The sequence below is a fragment of the Macrobrachium rosenbergii genome, chromosome 10 (assembly GCF_040412425.1).
Source record: "Macrobrachium rosenbergii isolate ZJJX-2024 chromosome 10, ASM4041242v1, whole genome shotgun sequence".
NCBI classification, from domain to species: Eukaryota; Metazoa; Arthropoda; class Malacostraca; order Decapoda; family Palaemonidae; genus Macrobrachium; species Macrobrachium rosenbergii.
This window is the reverse complement of record NC_089750.1, coordinates 33,713,041-33,739,052: the sequence shown is the minus strand read 5'-3', so window position 1 is coordinate 33,739,052 and position 26,012 is coordinate 33,713,041. Positions and strand designations below refer to the sequence as shown.

Sequence of the window (26,012 nt, the reverse complement as noted above, 5' to 3'; positions counted from 1 at the left end):
TTTTAAATAATGAATCGCAAAGATCGACTTGCACCTCCAAAAGGTCGACTGAAGAATAGAAGAGAGGGATAAATTAAGCTTGACGGTGAGAGAGATGGCTACTGCTCTGACTTCATGAGTTTTGACTTTGATCAACGGAAAAGTGTCTTCCTGAATCCGGGAATGTGCTTCGGAGGTCAGGTCTCGAATAAAGAACGATAAGGCATTCTTAGAAAGTGGGCAAGAAGGATTCTTGATAGAACACCAGAGGTTGCTGGAGGGGCCTCTGATCTTCTCCATCCTAAGCTGATAGTATCTCATGATCTGACTGGGCTAAGAACCTTTCTTCTTCATCTGGGCCCAGAATATCCATTAAGTTCTTGATATGGAAAGAGTGAGGCCAAGGCTTAGAAGGATCCTCATTCTTAGCCAATAAGCCCAAAGTGAAAGAGCAAACTGCATCCCCTTGGGAGAAGCCAATCCTCTTGTCGATAGCATGTAGCTCACTTACGAGTTTAGCCGTAGCCAGGGCTAATAGAAAGAGGGAATTCTGCAAAAGATTCTTGAGAGAGGCGGAACAGAGGCTCGAAAGGAGGGTCTGAAAGCCACTTAAGGACTACAGTAAACCCCCCGTATTCGCGTTCTCACGATTCGTGGACTCACACATTCGTGGGTTTCTTTGTGGAACATATCTACCCATTATTCGCAGGAAATTCGCCCATTCACGGTATTTTTCACTGAGAAATATTCACTAATTACTGTATTTTCATATTTTCATGAATAAATGCACTTTTTGTGATAAAAGTATTAAAATACTCAGGTATAAGCATTTTCAGAGGGTTTTTCTTGTGTTTAATTTATCAAAATAGGCAGTTCTAAGTGTTTTTAGAGGGGTTTTAAGTTTTCACGGACTTTAGCTATTCACGGGGGGTGCGGAACGCATTACCCGCAAATATGGGGGGTTCACTGTACATCCAAGTTCCTAGACACTAAATCAGACTTCTGCTTGGACATATCAAAAGACTTAAGGAGGTTATTAAGATCCTGATTAGATGAAAGATCCAAACCTCTGTGCTTGAAAACCGAGGAAAGCATCGCTCATTATCCTTTAATGGTGGACAAGGAGAGACTCTTAGAAGTCTTCAGGTACAGGAGAAAATCTGCCATCTGAGCTAAAGACACCTCAGAAGACAAGATGTGATGTCTGAGGCACCATCAGTGGAATACTGTCCACTTCAACTGGTAGACGTTGTAAGTAGACTGTTGTCTGCACTTCCCAATAGCTTCTGCAGCTGCTCTTGAGAAAAACCTTTCGCGCTGACGAGTTTCCTGACAGTCTGAAGCTTGTCAGAGCAAGATTGGATAACCCTTGGTGATATCTCCTGAAGCGTGGCTGTCTGAGTAGCCACGGTTTTTGGGGAAGCAGCCTTGGAAAGTCTACCAGAAGACGAAGAAGGTCCAGGAACCATTCCTTCGTGGGCCAGAACAGTGCCACGAGTGTCATTGAGACGTTGCGGTGAGACACGAATTTCTTGAGTATTTCCCTGACCAAGCTGAAGGGAAGGAAAGCATAGAGGTCCAGACCCAACCAATCTAGAAGCATGGTGTCCACTGCCCAAGCCATGGGGTCCAGGGCTGGAGAGCAGAAGAGAGGAAGACGACTGTTTCTTGAGGTGGCAAACAAGTCTATGGAGGGTTTGCCCCACAATCTCCAAAGTCGACACAAGTCCTGTGGTCCAGGGTCCATTTGGTAGGAAGGACCTGCTTGCGAAGGCTCAGCTCCTCTGCCAGGACGTTTAATTTCCCCTGGATGAAGCGAGTGACCAGTGTTACTTGATTCTGGTGCACCCAAAGAAGAAGGTCCTTTGCAGTCTGGCATAGGGAGAAGGAATGAGTGGCCCCGTTTCTTGATATACGACAGCGCCGTGGCGTTGTCCGCATGAACAACCAATGTCTTGTTGCGGATCAACGACGAGAAATGTAGTAGGCCTAGATGAACGGCCTTCAGTTCTTTCACACTGATGTGAAGGGAAGTCTCCTCCGGGACCACGTCCCAGAGACCTCTTGATCCCCTAGAAGAGCTCTCCAGCCCAGATCCGAAGCATCTGAGTAAAGTCTAGATTGGGGCTCAGAGGGAGAAGGGATCTCCCCTGCAAAAATCTTCCTTCAGGGACCCACCACCAAAGATCCAACTTTAACTCCTGAGTGACGGGAAAAAGTACCGAGTCTGGCTGAGTCTTCCTGTCCCAGTTGGCTTTGAGAAAGAATTGAAGAACTCTCATGTAGTCTGCCCAACGTGACAAAGGTCTCAATGGATGACAGAGTCCCTAGAAGGCTCATCAATTGACGGGCTGAACATGACGAAAGGGAGAGGACCTTGCAAATTGTCTGTAGGCAGTCTGTGGTTCTCTTGGGGGATGAAAAAGCCTGAAAAGTCCAAGAGTTGGGAATCATCCCCAAATAAAGAATCTCCTGTGTCGGAACCAACAGGGATTTCTGAAGATTTAGAAGAATTCCTAGATCTTGGGAAAGCCATAGAGTTGTCTGAAGGTTCTTCCTGCACTTTTCCTTTGTGGGTGATCAAAGAAACCAGTAGTCCAGGTAAAGGCTGATGTTTATGCCGATTAGATGGAGCCATTCGGTGAGAGGAGTGCCGTGGAGAGGCCGAAGCAGAGGGACCGAAACTGGAAATTGGATGAATGGGAATATGAAGATATGCATCTTGCACATCCAGCGTGTTCATCCAATCGCCTGGGTAAATGGAATCCATCCTGAACTTTGTTGTTATTACAAAGTGACTGAAGGTGCTTACGTCCAGGACTGGTCTCCAGCTTCCTGATGCTTTGGAAACTACAAACGATTGTATAAGCCCTGAGAGTGAACGTCTTCCACTTCCTTGATGGCTCTCTTCAGGAGAGAGAGGATACTTCCTTCGAAGGGGCTGAATGTCTCTCTGAGCCTTTTGAGTAGGCCGTCAAGGCGATGGGAGAGGATACTAAACAAGGGTTCTCCAAAAACGGGATGCAGCAGCCCCCCTTTAACACTCTGACGATCCATGGTTCTGCTTCCGAGATCCCACTTCTCCCAGAACAAGAGAAGTCTGGCTCCTACTGGTGCACAAAGGACTTCCGGCTCACTTCTTGGGCGGAAGTTTAGAGTTCTTGGAGTGTCTGGGTTGAAAACAGACTGGCGCAAGGTCTATCTTGAGATTTTGGTCTATTCCCCCAAAAAGGATGCTGTTGAAGTGGAGATGAACTCCAGGACGAAGAATGCGGACGAAGAACTCTTGGGGCATTGAGATGACTATGCCAGCAGATCCTGTATGGACTACTTCTGCAGATGCGATGTGATATGCTCAATCATTGACTGTGGATACAGATGTGCCGAGTCCAGCGGCGAAAACAGTAAGGTGGGTCTCTGAGAAGATGTGACTCCTTTTGTGGCGAAGGAGCACCAAAGTTCTCTTTTCTTAAGAACTCCAAAGGTGAAGAGAGACGCGAGTTCCGAAGAGCCACCTCTTATGGCTTTATCGGCACAAGAAAGGACGCCAAACAGGTCTGCTGAGAAGAGATCACCTAATCCCCTGAAATTCTCAATCTTCTTAGCAAGAGCTCCCACTGTCCAGTCCAAAAAACTAAGTACTTCAGACTAGGTGATCAAGCTCCGAAGACGAGAAGAAGACTTTCGCTGAGGCAAAGGCTGACCAACGAGACAAGTCAGTAAGTCCAGAGAAATCCCCTGGGGAGAGGCAGAGACCCCCAAGGAGGGAGCCTCCCCGGTTACGCACGGCCGATATTTTCTCTTGATCAGATGGGGGGACACAAACATTGCTTTTTGCCTTGCTCTCTCTTCAACGAGCCAGTCATCAATTTCCTTCATGGCTTTCCTAGAGGAAGACGAAAATACTATCTTGGGAAGACATAAGGAAGGTAGAGGCAGGAGAAGGAGTAGCTGGAGTAAAGAAGGCAGAATAGCTCTTGAGAAGGAAACAAAGACGCATAAGCCGTGGGTGGATAAGCGTCTTGGTCTGCACCCTCTTCGTCCAAAGAGACCAGAGAAAGAGACAGATCTTGAACAGGATTCGCAGTGGGAGCTTTTCAAATAGAGCTCAAGATCTCGGACAATTGGTCCTTGATGGCTAGAGAGGGGATGTCCGATTCCAAGGCGGGAACTTGTTGTCCGAAAGGATGTCTTGAAGATGGTGCTGCGTGGTGAGAGTCCACAGCTGGGCGAACAGAAGCAGGTGCCTGGTGTGCGGGAACCAGTGCTGGGTGCACAGGAGAGGCAGCTGGGAGCGCGGGAGCCAGAACTGGGGGCACGGGAGCAGAAGCTGGGAGCACAGGAGTCGGAACTGGACTCCCGGGAGTGAGCGTCTTGAGTTGAGCCAGACACTCGGGCAACAGGCACTGAGACTGATGCTTCTGACATTTAGAATCCTTAGGCGAGTCCAGCAGTGGAGAATCCCAAGGGTGTGCCGGAAGTTGACAAGAAGCGAACACTGAGGGATCAACCCCGTAGCTGCAAGACAAGAGTAGAATATCCAAGGTGTCCCTGTGACACTTGATTGGCAGAGGGGGAGCAGGAGCCGAGTCATCTGCACGCCTTTTCAATGGCCAGGATGAATCCAGGAAGCGTCTACAACGCCCGCAATCGGAACCTGAATCCGAGCTTGAGGTCAGTCGGCACATATCCAGTGACATGCCTTTCCAACGGCAGTCGTTGGTTGAAGCCTGGGAACTAGCAACAGGTTCGACAGAGGGGGCAGTAACCCATTGGCAAACCCCACCAGCCTCCCATGGACCTCCGGTATGTCTTCTCTCAGGAGCAGGGGAGCGGGACACCTCCTCCACTAACACTTCACTTGGCACTTTGTCACAAGAGACTTTGTCGTTGAACACTTTGTCCATCAGGACATGTAGGGACACCCCGTTCTCTGAAACTGAATTCACCACTAAACTGATCATCTTATCGAATTTTGATTCAATTCTAGATTCTAGGCTGACAATGGCATCAGGGTCTGAAGCATAGGAGCGGATGGAGGAAGAGAGGGAAGACTGAGGATGGGAGAGAGGAGTATGTCCTGGGGTAGAGGGAAGAGCAAGACCAGAGTCTTGCTTAGGCTTAGGGGAAGAATCTCTACTCACAGAGGCCCTACTTACAGCAGAAGCAGCCACCTGCCTAAGCCTATCTTTCTCAAGTTTAATAAGATGGGATTCAAGCCTCTTCCAAATACAACCATCCCAATCCTTGCATTCAGAACATGTACTCTCCCTAGAACACACCTGGCCCCTGTGCTTAGTACACATGGTATGTGCATCATAGCAACTCTTAAGTAATCTAGTCTTATAGTCCTTGCTACAGAAACGACGGCTGGAAGCACTAGAATCCAACATGGCTAAACTAATAGGTACTTAAGATAATGCAAACACAAACCAACAGAAGCCACAGCATAAAGTGAATACTTCACCCACTTCTAGCAAGCTAAGAACAACCGGCGAATCATGAAAGCAAGAGCTCTGAGAACGAGGTGTTGTCTAGAGCGTGGCATAAAATAGAATAATACTCCTGGCTTCCCTCGTGGAGGTGGGTGGGGCCCGTCACCTGCTTTGCAACCGACATGCTGCCACGAGTTTTGAATTAGGATGCCGTGCACGGATAATTGTTAGCTAAGTAATCACTTGGTAGGTTCTTTATATAAAAATAAGCATGTTGTGAATCCACTGACAACCTAACCATCTGTCTTGCTTGAAATGCCTTGTCCTTTTACCCATTGAAAAAAAAAATTTTGTAAATATCAAGAGGAATCTTTGACCAACCAATAAAGTTTCAGACAAAATCCTGGTATAATTGGTATCTGGAATGGTCAAGTCTCTCTAGAAATACAATTCTTTTGATTTTGTCTTTGACTGCTTTCAACATATTTGAGGATCAGTAGTATTAACCATATAACAACACTGTAATACCAAAAACAGTTTTCTACAATAATCATCAAAACGAGGATATAAAAATTACACAGTACTGTTAAATGACACTTCATACAATTCCCATAATAGACACTGCATGAAGAACATTTAGGTATGGAAGATAATTAAATGGGGAAGCAAATACCTCCAGTGAATGGAAGGGCTCCCCCAAATATGATGCATGCTTTATCTACTGAAAATTGCCCCATTATCTTTTATTCAATTATAAGACATGCATATCTAAGGCAGCCTTTCCTGATGAAGGCATATGTAGAACGATGGTTTATAAATGCATGAACATACAAAAGACAGCTAAACCAACACTATGTTCCATGAACATATCTGACATGTAAAAATAAAATACAGAAAGAAAATTAAAGATTAGATGCAGAACAAGATCATGACTAATCAGGTAGTGTTATGTGTATTTTGTTAAAAGAAGTAACACTGCAGTGCACTTGACCAATGAGACTGCATTGGTTTAAAGATTTGTTATTTTAATTTTGTATTTAACAAGAAATGAAGGAAAGGGTATTCAACAAGAGGAACCCAGTAGATATAAAGACAAAATAACATCTTTATAATGAATAAATTACATACATTCCTAATGCTAGGTATACTACCCAAAAGTTGTACCCACAGACTCCCAGTTACCAAATAAACGCTTTCTATTCCACTCAGCCGCTGAACCACTTCCTCTGGGATAATTGCCAAAATAGATACTTTATGTAGCTAATCCAATTTTTTAGCAAAAAATATATTATAAATATATTTTTCAAATTTTAAGGGCATTCAGTAATAAAATATGAAAACACAGAAGAAAAAATTAGCGTGATGGTACACCACAAAACATGAAATACCAAACACCATATTAGTAAAATAACTTGTCACTTACATTGTTTGTGTGGTGGATTAGCTTGAGCAAGTTTGGTGAGCGTTTTTCTTTGTTTTCTTTGGTCCATGGTGTGCCAACAAGCTCAGATGGCTTAACTGCTCTATAGAGTTCAAATTCTAGGAGCGTGAGCTGTCGAGCAATTTCTATGGGATGGAGCATTAACAATGCTTTTGCATAATCAGGCTGGAAGAAAAATAATTACAATAATATATGATTGGATTTAAATTTAAAATAAGATGCATATAAATACTCCTGTATCAGGTTTGTTTCAATATCACATGAGTAGGATTCCATTTATTCAACTCTTCAGATGTGACAACTAATTGACCAAAAATATACGTTAGAAGCAACTGGTAGGTAATATTATTTTTCATGAAACATAATAGATTTTTCAGTCCAATCCCATTCACTAATATTCAGCCGTAATTCATGATCTTTTAAATGTCCTAGACCCTGAAGTTTTGTCTTACCAAAAGACCTGTGATACCAGTACTACACTTGTGTCACTTGGATCCATAGGTTCACAGTAGTTAAATGCCTTACTTTTCATATAGTCTGGAATGATAGTTATGACATTGGTCGGGCTAAGAAAAGGGTATTAGGTATGTGAGTGATGAATCTGTATGGAAAAGAAAACAATTAAAAAAAAAAAACTTTTTCTCCAACAGAAACCCGTTCCTGACACATAACCTTGATCACAATTGTGTGAGGTTCGAGCTGCTGAAAGCCCAAAATATTGGTTATCAACTACAAGTGACATGGAGAACTTGGGAACTATGATAGTTCTCTGATCAGTATGAGAGGTTGAACAAGAGGGGAAGAGCACTGTGAGTGTAATATAAATTGCTTATAATGAACGGGTGCCTACTGACTCAAGATAACATTTACCATTAATGTGAGACAGATGCCAGCAATTCCAAAATTCTGTCTCTGATAACTGAAAATGTGGAAATAGTTATTTCAAGGATTTGAACTTCACTGATACAGCCTTGTCATCTGTCACTTGCTGGAAGATTCACGTATAACTTGCCTGAGTCAGGGGGAGATGGTGTTTTTAAAATGTGTTTCCTGGAAGAAGCTGTTATAAGAAAGTCTAGAGTTGATTCTGGTATCTCTTGTCCTTCTAAGATAAAGGTGAACTGCTTTCACTGAACAAAGGTCACTGCAGCTAAGCCAAGAGAAGGGGTTTGAGTCTTGGCTACAGAGTCAACTCCAAATTATAATCTAGAAAAACTCAAATCCTTTACTGGCATGGCTCTTCCACAGAATGGGAATCTCACAGACCCATTTCAAAGATGCAAAGTTAGTCTGATGAGACCCCAAATCCCACTTCCAAACTTTTTTGTGGCACACTCAAAGGTTTTTATTCATAAATTAGAGGTGATAACTGGCATCCAAGGAATTTCATCCTCAAAACTTTGAATCAATCTTCTAAGTTTTACTAAAGACCTCTCATCTATGTTAAAAAGCTCAAAGATCAATTAACCCTTAAATGCCGAGCCTCTATTTACAAAAACGTCTCCCGTATGCCGGCGCGTCGTGAGTTAGCTGCTAAGCGAAAAAAGTTTTTTCAAAAATCACAGCACGCTTTAGTTTTTAAGATTAAGAGTTCATTTTTAATAATTTTTTTGTCATTGCCTGAAGTTTAGTATGCAACCATCAGATATGAAAAAATATCATTATCATATATAAATATTGGAATATATGACAGCGAAAAAAAAAACTTACATAATTGTATACAAATTGCGCTGTAAGCACAACGGTTAAAGCTAATGAGTTAATTTTTTATTAGTTGTATTGTACACTAAATTGCAATGATTTTGGTATATAACAAATTGTAAAACGATCAAAGCAACACAGAGAAAATATTATCACAAATTGATGCATGAATTCGTAACGCTCGGACGTAAAAAAATTTTTTTTTCAAAAATTCACCATAAATCGAAATATTGTGCTAGACTTCCCGTTTGTTGAAAAATGAAGCTAATTGATTGAATATTACTAGACTGTAAGTGTTTTAGCTTACAATTGCAGTTTTCGACCATTTCGGTCGAGTTAAAGTTGAATGAAAGTCGAATGTTTTCTATTTATCGTGATTTATATAAAAATATTTCAAAACTGATAAAAGCTACAACCATGAGTTATTTTCTGTTGTATTGTACATGAAATTGCGCACATTTTCATACATAAAACTTTATGTAACGACTAATATAAAACGGTGCAAATATTACGACAACGAGACGAAAGAATTTCTGAGATGTTCGGCCGAGTTACCGCGCAGACGTAAGGAAAATGTTTTTTTAAAAAATTCACCATAAATCGAAATATTGTGCTAGAGACTTCCAATTTATTGCAAAATGAAGATAAACGATTGAATATTACTAGAATGTAAGAGTTTTAGCTTACAATTGCATTTTTTACCATTTCGGTCGAGTTAAAGTTGACCTAAGCTTGAAATTTTGGCAGTTATCGTGATTTATGTGAAAATATTTCAAAACTGATAAAAGCTACAACCATGAGCTATCTTCTGTTGTATTCTACATGAAATTGCACACATTTTCATATATAAAAGTTTATGTAAGTACTAATGTAAACGATGCAAACATTACGACAACATGACGAAAGAATTTCTGAGATGTTCGCCGAGTTACCACACATAGACGTAAGGAAAAAATTTTTTTTCAGAAATTCACCATAAATCGAAATATTGTGCTAGAGACTTCCAATTTGTTGCAAAATGAAGGTACATGATTGAATATTACTAGAATGTAAGAGTTTTAGCTTATAATTGCGTTTTTTTACCATTTCGGTCGAGTTAAAGTTGACCGAAGCTTGAAATTTTGGCACTTATCGTGATTTATATGAAAATATTTCAAAACTGATAAAAGCTACAACCATGAGTTATTTTCTGTTGTATTCTACATGAAATTGCGCACATTTCCATATATAAAACTTTATGTAACGACTAATATAAAACAGTGCAAACATTACAACAACGTGATTTAAAGAATTTCTGGCGCAGACGTATAGAAAAGTTTTTTAAAAATTCACCATAAATCGAAATATTGTGCTAGAGACTTCCAATTTGTTGCAAAATGAAGGTAAATGATTGAATATTACTAGAATGTAAGAGTTTTAGCTTACAATTGAGTTTTTTTACCATTTCGGTCGAGTCAAAGTTGACCGAAGGTTGAAATTTTGGCAGTTATCGTGATTTATGAAAATATTTCAAAACTGATAAAAGCTACAACCATGAGTTATTTTCTTTTGTATTGTACATGAAATTGCGCACATTTTCATATATAAAATTTTATGTAACGGCTAATATAGAACAGTGCAAAAATTACGACAAAATGACGAAAGAATTTCTGAAATTTTTGGCAGAGTTACTGCGCGGGCGTAAGAAAAAAGTTTTTTTCAAAAATTCACCATAAATCGAAATATTGTGCTAGAGACTTCCAATTTGTTGCAAAATCAAGGTACATGATTGAATATTACTAGAATGTAAGAGTTTTAGCTTACAATTACGTTTTTCGACCATTTCGGTCGAGTCAAAGTTGACCGAAGGTTGAAATTTTTTGTAGTCGACGTACGGTACATCCACTTGGCACCCAACAGACAATTTTAGTCGACGTATGATACGTCCAGTAGGCGTTTAAGGGTTACTGTAGTGGGCTATCCAGTAGTCAATGATAGCTGATTCTGCCAATGTGCAGATTAAATTTACACAACCACTATATACATCTTGTAAGTTTTTTCATAGAAATCATAAGTACAAAAGCCCTAAGGAATAAAAGAAAACTGCCAACACGGGAATAGGTTAAGGCAAGTGAATTAGTGTTTATCTCACCATACCACTTACAGAACTGGTTCCACTTTGCTTGGAAGAGGTAGATGGTTAGAGCTTTGCAAGATGCAGCAATGGGTTTGATAGTCTTCACAGAAAATCCTCAACTTCTGACACATGGCTGAGTAGCCTTCCCACATTCAACTGCAAAATTTCCAGGTTCCTGTGGAATCTCCAAAAGTGTGGCTGGCAAAGAAAATTTTTCTACCTGGGTTTCCAACTGGGGTAATCAACTATTAAAGACAAGAGTTTGGAGAATTATTGCTGGAGCCAAAGAGGGGCCTTGAGGGTCATCTTTGGGTCCCTGGACACCCAAAACTAGTTCAGAAATTCAATGACGAGCCCATATGGAAGGAAGGTGCCTTCACGTGCCCCCAACAAAGGTTTTCCCAAAGATTCACTAGTATATCTAGAATCTATGCTGCTTGGTCCATTTGAACAGAATAGTAAACTGGTAACTTGCAACTGAGACACTCACAGTATGCCCCTCTGAAGCCAAAGAACCTTGCAGATCTATGGATACTGCGACCATTTGGATGGGCGATCCTGCTTCTATCTGATTGATCTGTTCACTACCATGTGCCTTCCAATGAAGAACATGAGACCTATGTGGCCTTTTACTCTAAGAGTTCATGTGGAGCTTGTTTTCCTCTTGAAACCAATATCCCATTCCCTAGTGGTCCAGTATATGGTCTGTTAAAACCAATATCCTGTTCCATGGTGGTCCAGCACATGTGCTTCCAAATCCTTCTTTAATTAGTATGCTAATAGCAAAATCTCTGGAGAGAGGGACTAGTCATACTAGAATTTAAGGGTCTTGTATTCTAATGCCACTGAAAATTCTCAGGTGACTTGAGTGAAAAAGCATCAGGTTGAAATACCGTCGACCAGAATTGTTAGTTACAAAGACTGCATTCTGATATATGTGGGGGATGAGCTTCTCCCAGTTGATTTGGTGGTCAATCACAGATTACCAAAACTTAGTCAATGAATCTGTCAGTCAGTGATAGAAGCTCTGAATGAAGGATTACAATTTTGGAATCCTGTCTTCCATCTGGTGAACCAGTGCTTCCACCATGACAACCACCATACCCAGGTAAATACCCCCTTACCGGCATCACGCCATGCTTCTCTCAGTTGATACGCAGGCCAATCTGTCAACAGACCTCATTGAGGCAATACAGGTGCCAATGCAGCTTCTCTGTAGCCAATACCACTGCCAGCTAGGTTTGTGCTACTCCTGTAAGGCCATGCTGCTACTGATTCATGAGTCCTGGCACCTTCCTTACCCAGACAAAGTAAAGGTTTCCTCAAAAATGTATTTATTGGGACATAAAAATGTACTTCCTTGACATCCAGGACGGCAAGAAGAAATGGGAGGATTAACAAAGGCCATGCTTTCCTTCATGATAAGGGTCTGTGGACAAAATTTGTTAATATGACTTAGGTTGATGATGGACCACCATCCACAAAAAACTTGGGAACTAGAAAAAAAGTCTGGTGAATCATCCAGCATCTCCTCTGCTGCCTGCTTCTCCACCACAGACCCCTCCTCACTGTCCAAAGTCTAGAAATGCAAAGGGTCTTAACAGTAAACACTGAACCCCAAGGGAAACATAGTAACAGTCTCCAGAAACTATGTTTGTATCTGTCCCTGATGATCCTTCGCATACAACACTCCTCACCAAACTATAGACAAGCCATGATCTTCAGGAATAGAATATATTCATTACCTTTAATCCTCTTTGAAAGAAGCCTCACCCAAAGATTGTCCTCACCCCTTCCTGTGGTGGAAGGGAAACAGACTGTTGTTTCCTCACCTAAGATGTTGCTATTGGCATAGAAGGGAAAGACTAACTGGTGTTACCACATCCTCTGCTATCCACTACTGTGTTATGGGTAACTAGCCAAGCTGATAGTTCCTCCATGAAATGTCTATGCCTGTGCCTTGCATACAGCAGAGGCTCCTCATATGTTCCTCATCACCAACCTCACAGTCAAAACCACTTGCTAGAGTTCTCAAAACCTTAACACATGTGATATCCTCAAACATCCTGGGTTCTCCAGTCAACAGTGGACTAGTCACAGGTCCTTCAGTCAACAGTGAATGTGTTACCCCCGTGAACTAATCCTGCCAATTCATAATGGTCAGGAACTCCTGCACAGCATCAAAGTCCATTGCAGGAAACTGAAAAGAGAGATTTTATTGATCTCTGGTGGGGTGATATTTACAGAAGTCTGAGTATTATGAGCTTTTAACAGATAAAGCCAAGACCATTATTAACCCTCTAACGCCGAGCCTCTATTTACAAAAGTGTCTGTTGTATGCCGGCGGTGTTCGGGAGTTAGCGCCGAAGCGGAAAAAGTTTTTTTTTTTTTAAATCACAGCACGCTTAGTTTTTAAGATTAAGAGTTCATTTTTGGCTCATTTTTTTGTCATTGCCTGAAGTTTAGTATGCAACCATCAGAATTGAAGAAAAATATCATCATAAATAAATATCGAAATATATGACAGCACAAAAAATTTCATATATAATTGTATACAAATCGCGCTGTGAACAAAATGGTTAAAGCTAACGAGTTTTTTTTTCTTTGTATTGTACACTAAATTGCAATGATTTTGGTATATAACAAATTGTAAAATGATCAGAGCAACACAGAGAAAATATTATCACAAAATGATGCATGAATTCGTAACGCGAGGACGTAAAAACAAGTTTTTTCAAAAATTCACCATAAATCGAAATATTGTGCTAGAGACTTCCTGTTTATTGCAAAATGAAGGTAATTGATTGACTATTACTAGACTGTAAGTGTTTTAGCTTACAATTGCAGTTTTCGACCATTTCGGTCGAGTTGAAGTTGACCGAAAGTAGAATTTTTTCTATTTATCAAGATTTATATGAAAATATTTCAAAACTGATAAAAGCTACAACCATGAGTTATTTTTTGTTATATTCTACATGAAATTGCACACATTTTCATATATAAAACTTTATGTAACGACTAAAATAAAATGGTGCAAACATTACGACAAAGTGACGACAGAATTTCTGAGATGTTTGGCCGAGTTACCACGCGGACGTAAGGAAAAAATTTTTTTCAAAAATTCACCATAAATCGGAATATTGTGCTAGAGACTTCCAGTTTGTTGCAAAATGAAGGTACATGATTGAATATTACTAGAATGTAAGAGTTTTAGCTTACAATTGCGTTTTCGATCAATTCGGTCGAGTTAAAGTTGACCGAAGGTTCAAATTGTGGCACTTATCATGATTTATATGAAAATATTTCAAAACTGATAAAAGATACAACCATGAGTTATTTTCTGTTGTATTCTACATGAAATTATGCACATTTTCATATATAAAACTTTATGTAATGACTAATATAAAACGGTGCAAACATTACGACAAAGTGACGAAAGAATTTCCCCAGATGTTCGGCAGAGTTACCGTGCAGTCGTATGAAAAAGTTTTTTTTTTTTAAATTCACCATAAATCAAAATATTGTGCTAGAGACTTCCAGTTTGTTGCAAAATGAAGGTACATGATTGAATATTACTAGAATGTAAGAGTTTTAGGTTACAATTGTGTTTTTCTACCATTTCGGTCGAGTTAAAGTTGACCGAAGGTTGAAATTTTGGCACTAATTGTGATTTATATGGAAATATTTCAAAACTGATAAAAGATACAACCATGAGTTATTTTCTGTTGTATTCTACATGAAATTGCCCACATTTCCATATATAAAACTTTATGTAACGACTAATATAAACCGGTGCAAATATTACGACAAAGTGACGAAAGAATTTCTGAGATGTTCGGAGAGTTACTCGTTGGACGTAAGGGAAAAGTTTTTAAAATTCACCATAAATCGAAATATTGTGCTAGAGACTTCCAATTTGTTGCAAAATGAAGGTACATGACTGAATATTACGAGAATGTAAGAGTTTTAGCTTACAATTGCGTTTTTCTACCATTTCGGTCGAGTTAAAGATGACCGAAGGTTGAAATTTTGGCACTTATTGTGATTTATATGGAAATATTTCAAAACTGATAAAAGCTACAACAATGAGTTATTTTCTGTTGTATTCTACATGAAATTGCACACATTTCCATACATAAAACTTTATGTAACGACTAATATAAACCGGTGCAAACATTACGACAAAATGACCAAAGAATTTCTGAAATTTTTGGCAGAGTTACCGCGCGGACATAAGTTTTTTTTTTTTTTTAATTCACCATAAATCGAAATATTGTGCTAGAGACTTCCAATTTGTTGCAAAATGAAGGTAAATGATTGAATATTACTAAATGTAAAAGTTTTAGCTTACAATTGCATTTTTCGACCATTTCAGTCGAGTCAAAGTTGACCGAAGGTTGAAATTTTTGGTAATCGACGTACGGTGCGTCCACTCGTCACCTAACACACAATTTTAGTCGACGTACGATACGTCCAGTCGGCGTTTAAGGGTTAATAGAAGAATTCCTTCTAAAAGCCTCAAGCTTCATCTTAAAAGTTAAGCCATGGTTTAATGTTGCATGTAAGCTTGCCTACCATGAAAAACAAGAGGCTTATCATTTATGGAGGAACAACTGATGAGGCTTTCTGTGGCACAATTTTACTGAGCTTAGAAATACAGCTCAGGTTGTCTATGAGAGAGCTTATGAGGATTTGAAGATCTTACTCTCCAGTGGTAATGACCACAGGTGGTGGTCTACCCTCAAGTTATCACTCTGAGTTTATTCAAGCATGCCTCCCCTCGTAGGAGCTGATGGTACTGCTGTAAATTGCCCTCAACGGAAGGAAGAACTTTTGGCTGAAGTCTTTGGAAGCAAACAGAATGGTGAGTCCATGGTGTTGCCTAAGTCATGCTTTCCCCAGGTCTACTGAAGTCAAAACTTTGCTTCAGGGCCTTGACAGTTATGGCTCCATAGACCCTATGAGGATCTTTCTCATCTTTTTTAAAAGACTGCTGATTTGACAACTCTTAAGATTACTACTATTTTTAGAAGATTAGTTGGACTTGCCAGTTTTTCTTCTGTTTTTGGAGGAAGGGAAACATTCCTGCATCACCTAAGGTACTAAGTGTCATCATACCTACCTCTGAACGTAAGCCAATTTCAATTACACCAATTTTACATAAGGATTTTGAGAAGCTAATTTCTAAGCATCTTTGTAAGTTTGTTGAAGATAGTAACCCGCTAACAGCAATAAATTTTGGGTTTCAGAAAGGCCTTGGTACTTGTGATGCCCTCTGGTCAATATCTACAATCTTGCAGAGTGCTCTTGATGTGAGTGCAGAGGCACGCATGGTCAATCTAGATATTAGTGTAGCCTTTGAAAATGTGAATCATGAAGCACTTATCCACAAGCTAGGATTACTGGGAACTGGAGAATCTTTTATTAACTCAAGGTAGTGTTTTGGATCCTTGTTATTTATTATCTATCCTAGTGACATGTGGCAAGGTCTGCAAAACAAACTACTGCACATGCTACTCTTAAGCTGTTGCTGCTTCTCCATGCCTTAGATCTGTGGTTGCAGAATCCCTGAATAGAGATCTGACACATATTCATGAGTAGAGTAGGCTTTGGGGTATGAAACTTAATACTTCTAAAACTCAATTTTTGATAGTTAGCTGATCAAGAACACTACTGCCTTTCCATCCTGATTAACAATGAGATGGTATGGTTTTAAAAATCAGTGACTTTTAATATTCAGGTGTAACTTTTGATAAGAAACTGACTTATAAGATCAATGTGCATAATACTGCTTCCCCTGTTTCTCAAAAAGTTGGTATCAAGCAGAAATACTTTCAAATGTTTCAGGATAAAGCTATTATATCTAAGTTTTTAATCCTTTTCTTCTTCCTTGTTTGAGCACTGTTCTCCAGTGTGGTCTTTGGGTGCTGACTCTCATCTCAAACTCTTGGATAGCGTTATGTCACTAGCTAAATTTATTTTGCCAACTCTTAATGTTGACTTGTGACACAGACGTAAAGTGAGTTCATTATGTTTGTTGCAAAAAATCTACAACAACAAACATCCTCCGCATTCTTCTTTACCTGACCTAGCTGTTTTAGCTCACAACAATGAGCAAGCTGCTGCTGCAAACAGTGTTGTTTTCTAATATCAGGTTTAATACTATTCAGTTTGCTAGGAGTTTTATCTTAGTTATGACTAAAATGTGGAATAGTTTGCCTGAAGCAGTTGTGGAATCTTCTGATCTCCAAATATTTAGGTGAGGAGCAAATTCATTCCTGCTCTCTGCTGACATCTCCTGAATATCAGGTGTGCTGGTTTTATTTTCTATTTCCTCATTTATTTATCACCTTTTCAATGTTGATTTCCCTTTCGAGCCCCCTTAGGTATACTGTATAGTCTGTTGACTCTGTCCATAAGGGTTTTCAGCTGAAGATTTAAGGAAAAGAGAAAGAAAGAATACAGTTAACACTTGGTGGGACAGCCTCAATACCAGGTGAAGTATGACATGCCTGGGAAGAGCAGTTTATTGTATCCCTTGCTTAACCCTTAAGGGACGGCATAATTTATCAATGTGCAGCACCCCAGACCGGGGAAACTTTGAGGTCGGCAAGATAAAAAAAAAAAAAAATCACATCAATAGAAAGAAAATAACATGTACAATCACACTGTATAAATAAAAAAATTCTAAAAAATTTTCCCTACCTTCCACGAGAAGTTGAAAATGACTATTTACAACCCCTTGTGGGACCTCATTTACAAGTCAATCGTAAATTTTACCAACTTATATATGTTTTTTCTAATAAATAAATTTATTGTATTTTGTAAAATTATTATTACTGCTCACACAATATCAAAACAGATACGAAATAAAAGCAGTAACAAATTTTTGGCATATTTGTCGTAAATTATTCACGTAAATTTACGAGAAGGAAGATTCAGTAACTTTTTTTTTTACTTTTACATGCTTTTTCTAATATTTCTTTGCAATTTTCTTTGTAAAATTACATTTACAACCGACATACTATTGTAAAAGACAAAAACAAAAAACAACAGCAACCCCTTCGTATATTTACAAGCAAATTTACAAAAAGACTCATGTGAGAGAGAGATATGCAGTACTTTCCCCCTTGAAGTCACAAGCATTACTGATACTGGCCTAACTCTCACATCTGTATAAAAGTTGCCATTAGTGAATTTATAGCATATAGAAGTATTGGCACCTTTGTTTCGAATTATTATTACCATAATAGTGGTGCGTAATTCTGCTTCACACTGAAGCTCAATCCATCCACCTCCCCAAACCTGTTTTACTTCACACTGAGGCTCAATCCGTCCCTTAAGGGTTAAGCCTCTGCCTGACATCTTCTCCACGTTGGCAAAGATGTCTGATGTCACTTTGGCCAAAGGTATGGTCAAACACTCTGCAATCAACTCATTTAGCATAAACCCAATAAAGCACCTACGAAAGGGATTCTCATGGAGGGCAATGGCTACTTAAGCTTCATCCCCATGAGTAGGCTGGCTACCATAACTACCTAACTGGTGGTCCCGTTAAGCCTGGTTTTCTTGCCAAGGGTTGTAAGTGCCCAAGGTGTAGTTTGTCCTGGAAACAGCAGGTTTTCTGTCAGGGGCTGCAAGCACTCCCCAATTCTTGGCAACAGTGAGCACTGTATCATCTTACTGGCATGATGACAAACAAAAACTTCACTTGATGATAGAGCAAACTTAGGAAGACCTCATTCGCACCTGTGTTCATGCTCAACAGACCTTAAGACTACTCACTTGAAGGCTTCAAAACTGTTAATGGGATGTTGCTCCTGTTGGTTGACAAAAAATTTTGAGGATAAGACATTGATGCAACAGGTTACTTTCAGGGCTGCTCACCTGCAAAACCCTGTGTAATCATGGTCTATGCAGCAGGATCTGAAGTCCTCTGGCAGGGGTCCTGCACGGTCATGATCTCCAGTACCCATGGTCAACATGATATGTTAGGCACTGGCTGCCACTCTATTCAGTCCTGGTGCCAAAACAGTTAAAGTCTCAGGACCTAGACCTAGAGTGTCAGTCCAGACATTGTCACCACTACTGTCACACATTGGGTCCATGTCACATAAAGTTCCTTTATGTTTCAGCAGTTATTCCTGCCTTCTCTAGTTAAGGCTGCAGTCCCAATACCAGCCCTGAGGAATTTGACTTTTAGTGACAAGAGCTGTCAATCCAAAATCAGTCCTAGTCTCTAAATACCATCTATTACCTTGGCTGTAACAATGGCCCTTCTTACTGCTGGAGCCAACATCATCTATGGAAGATTAATTCACTAGAAAGAAAGCACTCTCTCAAAATACTCCACAGTAGCTAAGTTCATCTCTACCTGGATGGTCACTTTGGCTAGCCTGTCTGGGGGAAGATTTGTAAACACTTAAGTTATGTCAGAGGAATATCCTCAAAACTGTGCTTTGAAGTGGGTGTAGGGTACAATGGTGGTATTGGCAGTACAATAAGCATAAAATTAATCAGCTCTATCAGGTACTGCTGCTTCAAGTCTTGTAAAGACTAACTGAATCATAGCCGTACAACGCACTGACAACATCTACTGGTTGGGTTGCAGGAAACTGGGCTGACAGAGAGGACTGGTTCACACCTGATCACTTGACCGTGATCTTCATGGACAGACGTTTCTTGACCTGATGATTGCAAATTACTCTACCTTTGCTATATCAGCCAGTTTCCCAGGCATACATTTCATTAAAATTTATACCATGGTATTTTATGAACACTGGTATCAGCTTGACTTTTAAACATTAACAAGCACTCTACCAATAGTTTAGAATAATGGTAAATAAAAGGTTTATCACTCTTATGGTTGTCACTGTTACTTTTCTTTAATTTTCAACATAAGAAAGCTTTTAATATTAATAAATAAAGTACATTTTTTTTGCTTGTGGGGCTTGAGAGGGGTAGAAGTCTACTTAGAATCCTACTGGCCAGCTGAATCTTGGTAGCAATGACAATAGGCTCACAGAATTATGGCACTTATTAACATGGCTTAAGAATTGGGGAGGCATCCTCTAATGGGAGCCAAAGGACCACTCAAGTGAGGAACCACTGCCATTTTTAAAGGAGACACATAGCCCTATCAGAACATTTTTTAAACTTTTACTTTTGTGATGTTACTCACAAAATATTTTATGCATATTTGCAAGGACCTATTGCTGCAGCAGGAACTGCAAACCAAAGAAGCATAACTGCAAGTTTCAGAGATGAGAGGAATCAGTAATAAAGCCTGGAAAGGTGACTCTGCAGGCAAGAGCATCAAGAGTAAAGCATAATGAACAAAAGGAAGAAAAGCAGCCTGCTAATGTAAGGTTGTCAAGGTAGCAGAGGCAGAAATGTACACTTAGGTGAAAAAAGCACCAGAGTTTGGGGTGTGTTGTAGTGAGAATCATGACAGTTGGATAACCCAGAGCAGGGCACAACAGGAGCAGGATGGTAAGCAAAAGTCAAGAACTACAACTTTCAAAGGCACAGAACTGGTCATGTAGGCAGGAATGGCTGAATACATGGGAGTAGTCACAGGTCCAAGAGTGTCTAAGTACATGGAAGCGGTTGAGTTCAGACACACTTTAGAGTATACCAAGGTGTATGAGCACAAAGCTGCAGATAATTAAAGTCTATATAGGAATTGCACACCTAGAAGCAGAAGGATAAAACAGCTCCTCTTTGTAGACACCAAAGCAACTGAAAGACAAGCAGCATGGAAGTCTGCCACTAAGTACTAAACAAGGTCAGTAGCAGTAAGGAGCTGATATTGATGCAACCTGCGTCCTCACCCTGGAGAAGTTATCACTGGTAAAGCAGAGAATTGGATACAGACCTAGCCTGGGCAGGAAGTGGATTTAATGGACGGCACAAAGCAGAAGCAGCAGGTGGAGTAAGTGACCAGATGGGAAGAGAATTACCAGGAGTAGGCGGGAAAGGGCAAAAACTCATATGATGAAAAGACAATAGGCAGCTTGACCAGAGAATACAGTAAAACCTCAACTTATCAGACACTTTGCGGGTCTGGTCTTTCTGATAGGTAACAGAGTCCAATAAGGAACAAAGACCCTACACTATAGCCTGCACTTGAATATTTTCTAGATATCTTATATTAAACAGCAATTCCACATAATTCCTAACCTAAAACTAACCCATACTTTACACTTACCAATCAATTTAAGATCCATATTAACAAATTTCTTTCTTCCAAAATGATGGCATTGTAAGAAATAATAATAAAAAAAAGGTAGCTGCTAAGTACAGAAGTCTGCTAATTTGAAGTTTGTTAAGTTGAGGTGTTACTGTACCTACTTCATGGGCATGCAGACCTTGTAACATCAGGTGTGGAAACTCAATCTGCTTGCAGTCATGGCCTGACAGGACAAATCTGATAAATCACCAACAAAAAAACACAAATGTCACTTGTAGACACATTGCTCTGCATACTTACACCACTAAATAGGAGACCAATTCTTACACAACTTGCAAATCAGTATAGGTGAACAATGATGGTCTCAACAATGGGTACTGAAAATGGGGGTCATTCTTTATGGATGACATAAATGTACTACAGGATTTGATGTCTCCACCAACAGAAGCAAGTTGGGGCAAAATTAACAATAAAGTGTTTTAAAGCTAAGACACGAGAACTACAGCAGGAACTTGGTAAAACAATCAAGAGAACCAAAAAAACCATTAGTTTGACAATGAAAAACAAGAAACCTTGATAAAAGCAAGGCAATTATCACACATTATGCTAAGGACCCTTTACACTTAGCAAGAGAAAACCCTTCTCTACAATTCTGTGAATAATAAAGTAATACAAAATGTCATTTAGAAGAACTAAAAATTTACTGAATTTTACCAAAGTTACCGAAAGCTACATAGTGAAAGTGAGAAAAACACCAAAAGCAAAGGAAACAGGCTGGCCAGCAAGCTACTCACAGTAATTTTGCAGCAACACTACAGTTGTTAACCAAAAGTTAACAAAAACAAATAAAAAATGAGCAAATGATAAAAAAAATGCACATATAATGATAATCCATCAACGTAGCAATACAAAAAACAGCAGAAAACGACTGGAGGTCTTAGAACGAAAGGCAGCACGTCACAAAAAAAGCGAAGTTCACAGAAGAACGAACAGCATGGCATCAAGGGCCTGTGTGTTGTCGGTTAGGCATTCACACTTGGATCTCTTTTGCATAATGATGGGTAATAATGATTAATTGATTAATGATTATTCATTCAACTAAACTACACAATGAGCTCTTAATCTGAAATGAAGGCTTTTCACTCTGAACATAAAGAGCTAAATTTATAGCTTATCAACAACACTTGATAAAACTGGAACTACACCTACATTTGGGGAAGTACCTCCAGCACCAATGGGAAGTATACTCTCCCAATCCTTTTCTTCCAAACGGATATGCCACTTAGGAGATGGAGGTGATCTATTATGACTAAAGGTGATTTCTCTTTGCTCCTCATTACACTGAAATGTAAAAATTCCCAGGATATATTTGAGACATACTGAAACTTGAAATTGATCTTAAGACAAATCAGCAAAAACAAATTGACTTATGGCATTAGAAAGTTTTAACACAACATATTCCAGAAAATTTTTAAAAAATACACTACTTACCCTTCTTTGAATAATCTTAGTAATAGATTCTACCCACTTCCGCATAGATTTCCCTTTAACTTTGTCTAAAAAACTGGTAAGGTTTTCTAACAGTTGCTTGTCACGTTCAAAATCGTAGAAATGGTAATCAACCCAGTGCCGCAGAACATTTAATACTCTGAAGATAAAATATTCATTTTGTAAGTTCATTTTAAAATCAACAACAATCAATGTACAGGTTAATCAAATCAGAGCTCAAAATCAAACTTTCATTGCCCTTACTACTAAATAAAACTGACAATAATATTTATGCTTCAGTCTCAATACTATAAAATAAGTTGTAACCAAAATTCCCAAATCTAATCACTTTGTAAAGCAAACTAAATTTATCATATTAAAAGAACATTTCAAAATAAGATGCAAATGCCCAAGACTCATGAAAAAAAAAAAAAAATGTTATTGCTCAACTGAAAATATCTCATAAATTTTAAGCCCAGATGTACAAAAGCAAAATCATTTAGTAAGGTACCTCATACTAAATAAGGTCATATATATCAGAATATATACAATACGATACCTGAATTGGACTGGCTGTGAATATTCTTTACGGAAGCGCTTGAGGCTTTCTCTCTGTATAGAAAGTTGTTGATTTTTTACTTCTTCAGTTTCTTCCTCACTCACTGACGGGAGTTCAGGCTCAGGTATATCAAAACGCTGAATTAGAAGTTCTAGCAATTCCTACAAAATACAGTGTTGAATATAAAAAATAAGTACACTAAATTCTACTTTGCTCCCTTCTGAAATGGAGACTAGTATTAATCATAGAAACTATAAATTTCTACAAAATACACTAATAATTGAGAAGGCTACTGTTTTGGAATTCCTAATGCAGCAATAGCTACTGAAAACATGTGCAGCAAAAATTAAAACTATGAAAGAAGCAGCACAATATTGAAACAAGTAACAAGGACTCTACTAAATGTGTATAGTATCCCGGTGGAAAATCCTTGCTAAATGATTTCTCACCTGCTAAAATATAGCAATTAACCCCTTCAGTACTCACTTTCTTAAAGCCCATTGTACAACAAAGACAGCATATATCTAGTCCAATACTGACTTGTAACATAGGCATTAACAGAATTTAGGTATTCTTGGTTTGGTGTACTTTACTCGACACAAAAAAAACATAATACTGTATAAATGGTATATATATGCATTTAAGCTACAAATGTCTAATATCCAATTTGCTCTACCTCGGAAATAACATATTTTCACACGTTACCCGAAGGGGAATTTTTTATTTGACAATAAGTTTGTCGTCTTGTAGGCTCGAGCCCATGAGACAACAAACTTATTATCAACTAAAAAATTCCCCTTCGGTTAACATATGTGAAAATATATTATTTCCGAGGTAGAGCAAATTGGATATTAAAGGACATTTGTAGCTTAATGCTTGTATATGGCTCACAGGGATGTGATAAAATTCATGTATGTATGCATGTGTGTGTGTGTATATGTATATATATATATATATATATATATATATATATATATATATATATATATATATATATATATATATATATTATGTCATACCCTGAACTTATGCTGAACTTTTGCAAGGTTAGGTTCCAGAACCCTCTCAAGCAAGGCAAATTTTTGCATAAGTTTGACATAGTCTCTAAAAATGCTAATAAATGCTTATTTCTAGAGTTTAAACACTAAATATGGCCCTAATCATGCTCCCAAAGTATTAAGCTAACTTTTAAATAAAATTAAAGTTATTGTAATTTCATTCAAAAGTTAGCTTAATAAATTACTCTTAAAAAAAAAAAGAAATAAAAGGTTGACGTAAAAATATTGGAGAGTGTGAAGATTACGTATATTATTTCTCTCTCTCCCCATTCCACCAATCTATTTTTAGAAGTCTTCCCAACCTCGTTTTTAGGAACTTCTTTATTCTGTCTCTTTCTCTTTGTTCGGAAGTGCTCTACGTCTCTATGTTTTAGAACGGCACATTAATAGCGCCATAGAGGTACATGTAAAATTAGATGAATTTAAAACTATCTACTGCACAGGTAAAGGCTTACTGTTTCTCTGTACACCTTTACGTAGGTTGCGCTAACTAAGAGAGAGAGAGAGAGAGAGAGAGAGAGAGAGAGAGAGAGAGAGAGAGAGAGAGAGAGAGAGAGAGATATAAGAGTTGTCCTTACTTAAGAGAGTGAAATTATTTATGAATTATTATGGAGAGAGAGAGAGAGAGAGAGAGAGAGAGAGAGAGAGAGAGAGAGAGAGAGAGAGAGAGAGAGAGAGAGAGAGAGAGAGAGAGAAACCTTTGACCTGCTAATTGGCAACACTCCCCCTTTCTGTCATATTAAATTGACATGTTTCACAACTTTGCCTTCAAGCTTCTCCCCAATGAGTTAACAGAAGATGAGGGAAAGATATTTGTTTGTTTAAAATACCAATTTCGTAATTACAGTTATACAGTAAACACCCATATTCACGGGGGGATGCGTACCACACACCCCCACGAATACCTAGAACCCGCAAAGACTTACAGCCCTTCTAAAAACACTTAAAACTGCCTGCTGTGATAGTTCAAACACACAAAAAAACTAAATATGCTTATACAGGTATTATCCTGCTCACGATGGGGTTATGTTCAAAAAAAAAAAAAAAAAAAAAAAAATCATCGTTTGTTGGAAAAAACATATCTCAAATACAGCCTAGCCTACACTAGGGTATCTGGTACCATGTATACATATATGGTAGCCTAGCCTACACTATAAAGTACACTCTATACATACACGGTATAGTAATTACTAATATTAGCTAATTCTGGAGCTTCATGCAGAGTGACTTATGATAATTCAATACAAAGAAAAACTGAATAACAAACAAGAATTAGCTTGGCCTACACTATGGTATATCGTATACATATACGGTAGCCCAGCCTACATTATACTGTACACTATATTCACATATCGTATTATACAAACATCAACTTAATGAATATGCATCTTTTCCATGGATCTTTTAAAATGTTATGCCTTACTTCACTGTATCCAATATTGTATATATTCTATATTGCTTTTGTATTATAAACTGTAATCATAGCGATCAATGTTTTGGTTTGGAAATCGTTTATGCGGTGTTTATAAATGAGTAAATGAATCTCTAGATACTTTATTTATATGGGGAAAGGTTATTTTTCGTTATACTGTACGAAGTGGTTTCAAGTCGAAATATAACTGAAACACATCTGTCTCGTTGTGAAATTAATTTAGCCATTTTGTTCGTTAAGAGATGACGTTGGCCGTTTGGGGGCATGTTTGTTTTGTGTCAAAAAAATCAAGATTCAGATTCCATTTGCTAATTTCACTTGATTTCATCATAATACAAGCTTTATGTATTTATTGTTTATCAGCGTAAAAATAGCAGTAATGTATTCCTTAATGCCCAGTAGCTTTGATTAAAATACTTTCTCTCCAATTTTAATTATGGTAGAGTTTCTTCCCTGTTGTCGATGCACGATAATTTATAATAACTTCAGCTACAACTTGCAGCTTAAATTTAGCAGTATATTTCCTTGCCGATCTTTTACCCATACTGAATAAGTGTATATGTATAATGTAAAAATATATCAGTCCTATTCTACTTAATGTCATTTGTACT

The 26,012-nt window shown here is 38.6% G+C and overlaps 1 protein-coding gene across 1 annotated transcript in view; it reads right to left on the bottom strand.

The window, feature by feature from the left end:
* Positions 1-26,012, bottom strand: part of LOC136842589 (son of sevenless homolog 2-like) — a 553,642-nt gene that overhangs the window by 253,474 nt on the left and 274,156 nt on the right. The window contains 4 exon segments of the mRNA XM_067110139.1: positions 6,838-7,020; positions 22,074-22,205; positions 22,356-22,512; positions 22,912-23,072. Coding sequence (XP_066966240.1) covers positions 6,838-7,020; positions 22,074-22,205; positions 22,356-22,512; positions 22,912-23,072 — 633 coding nt within the window.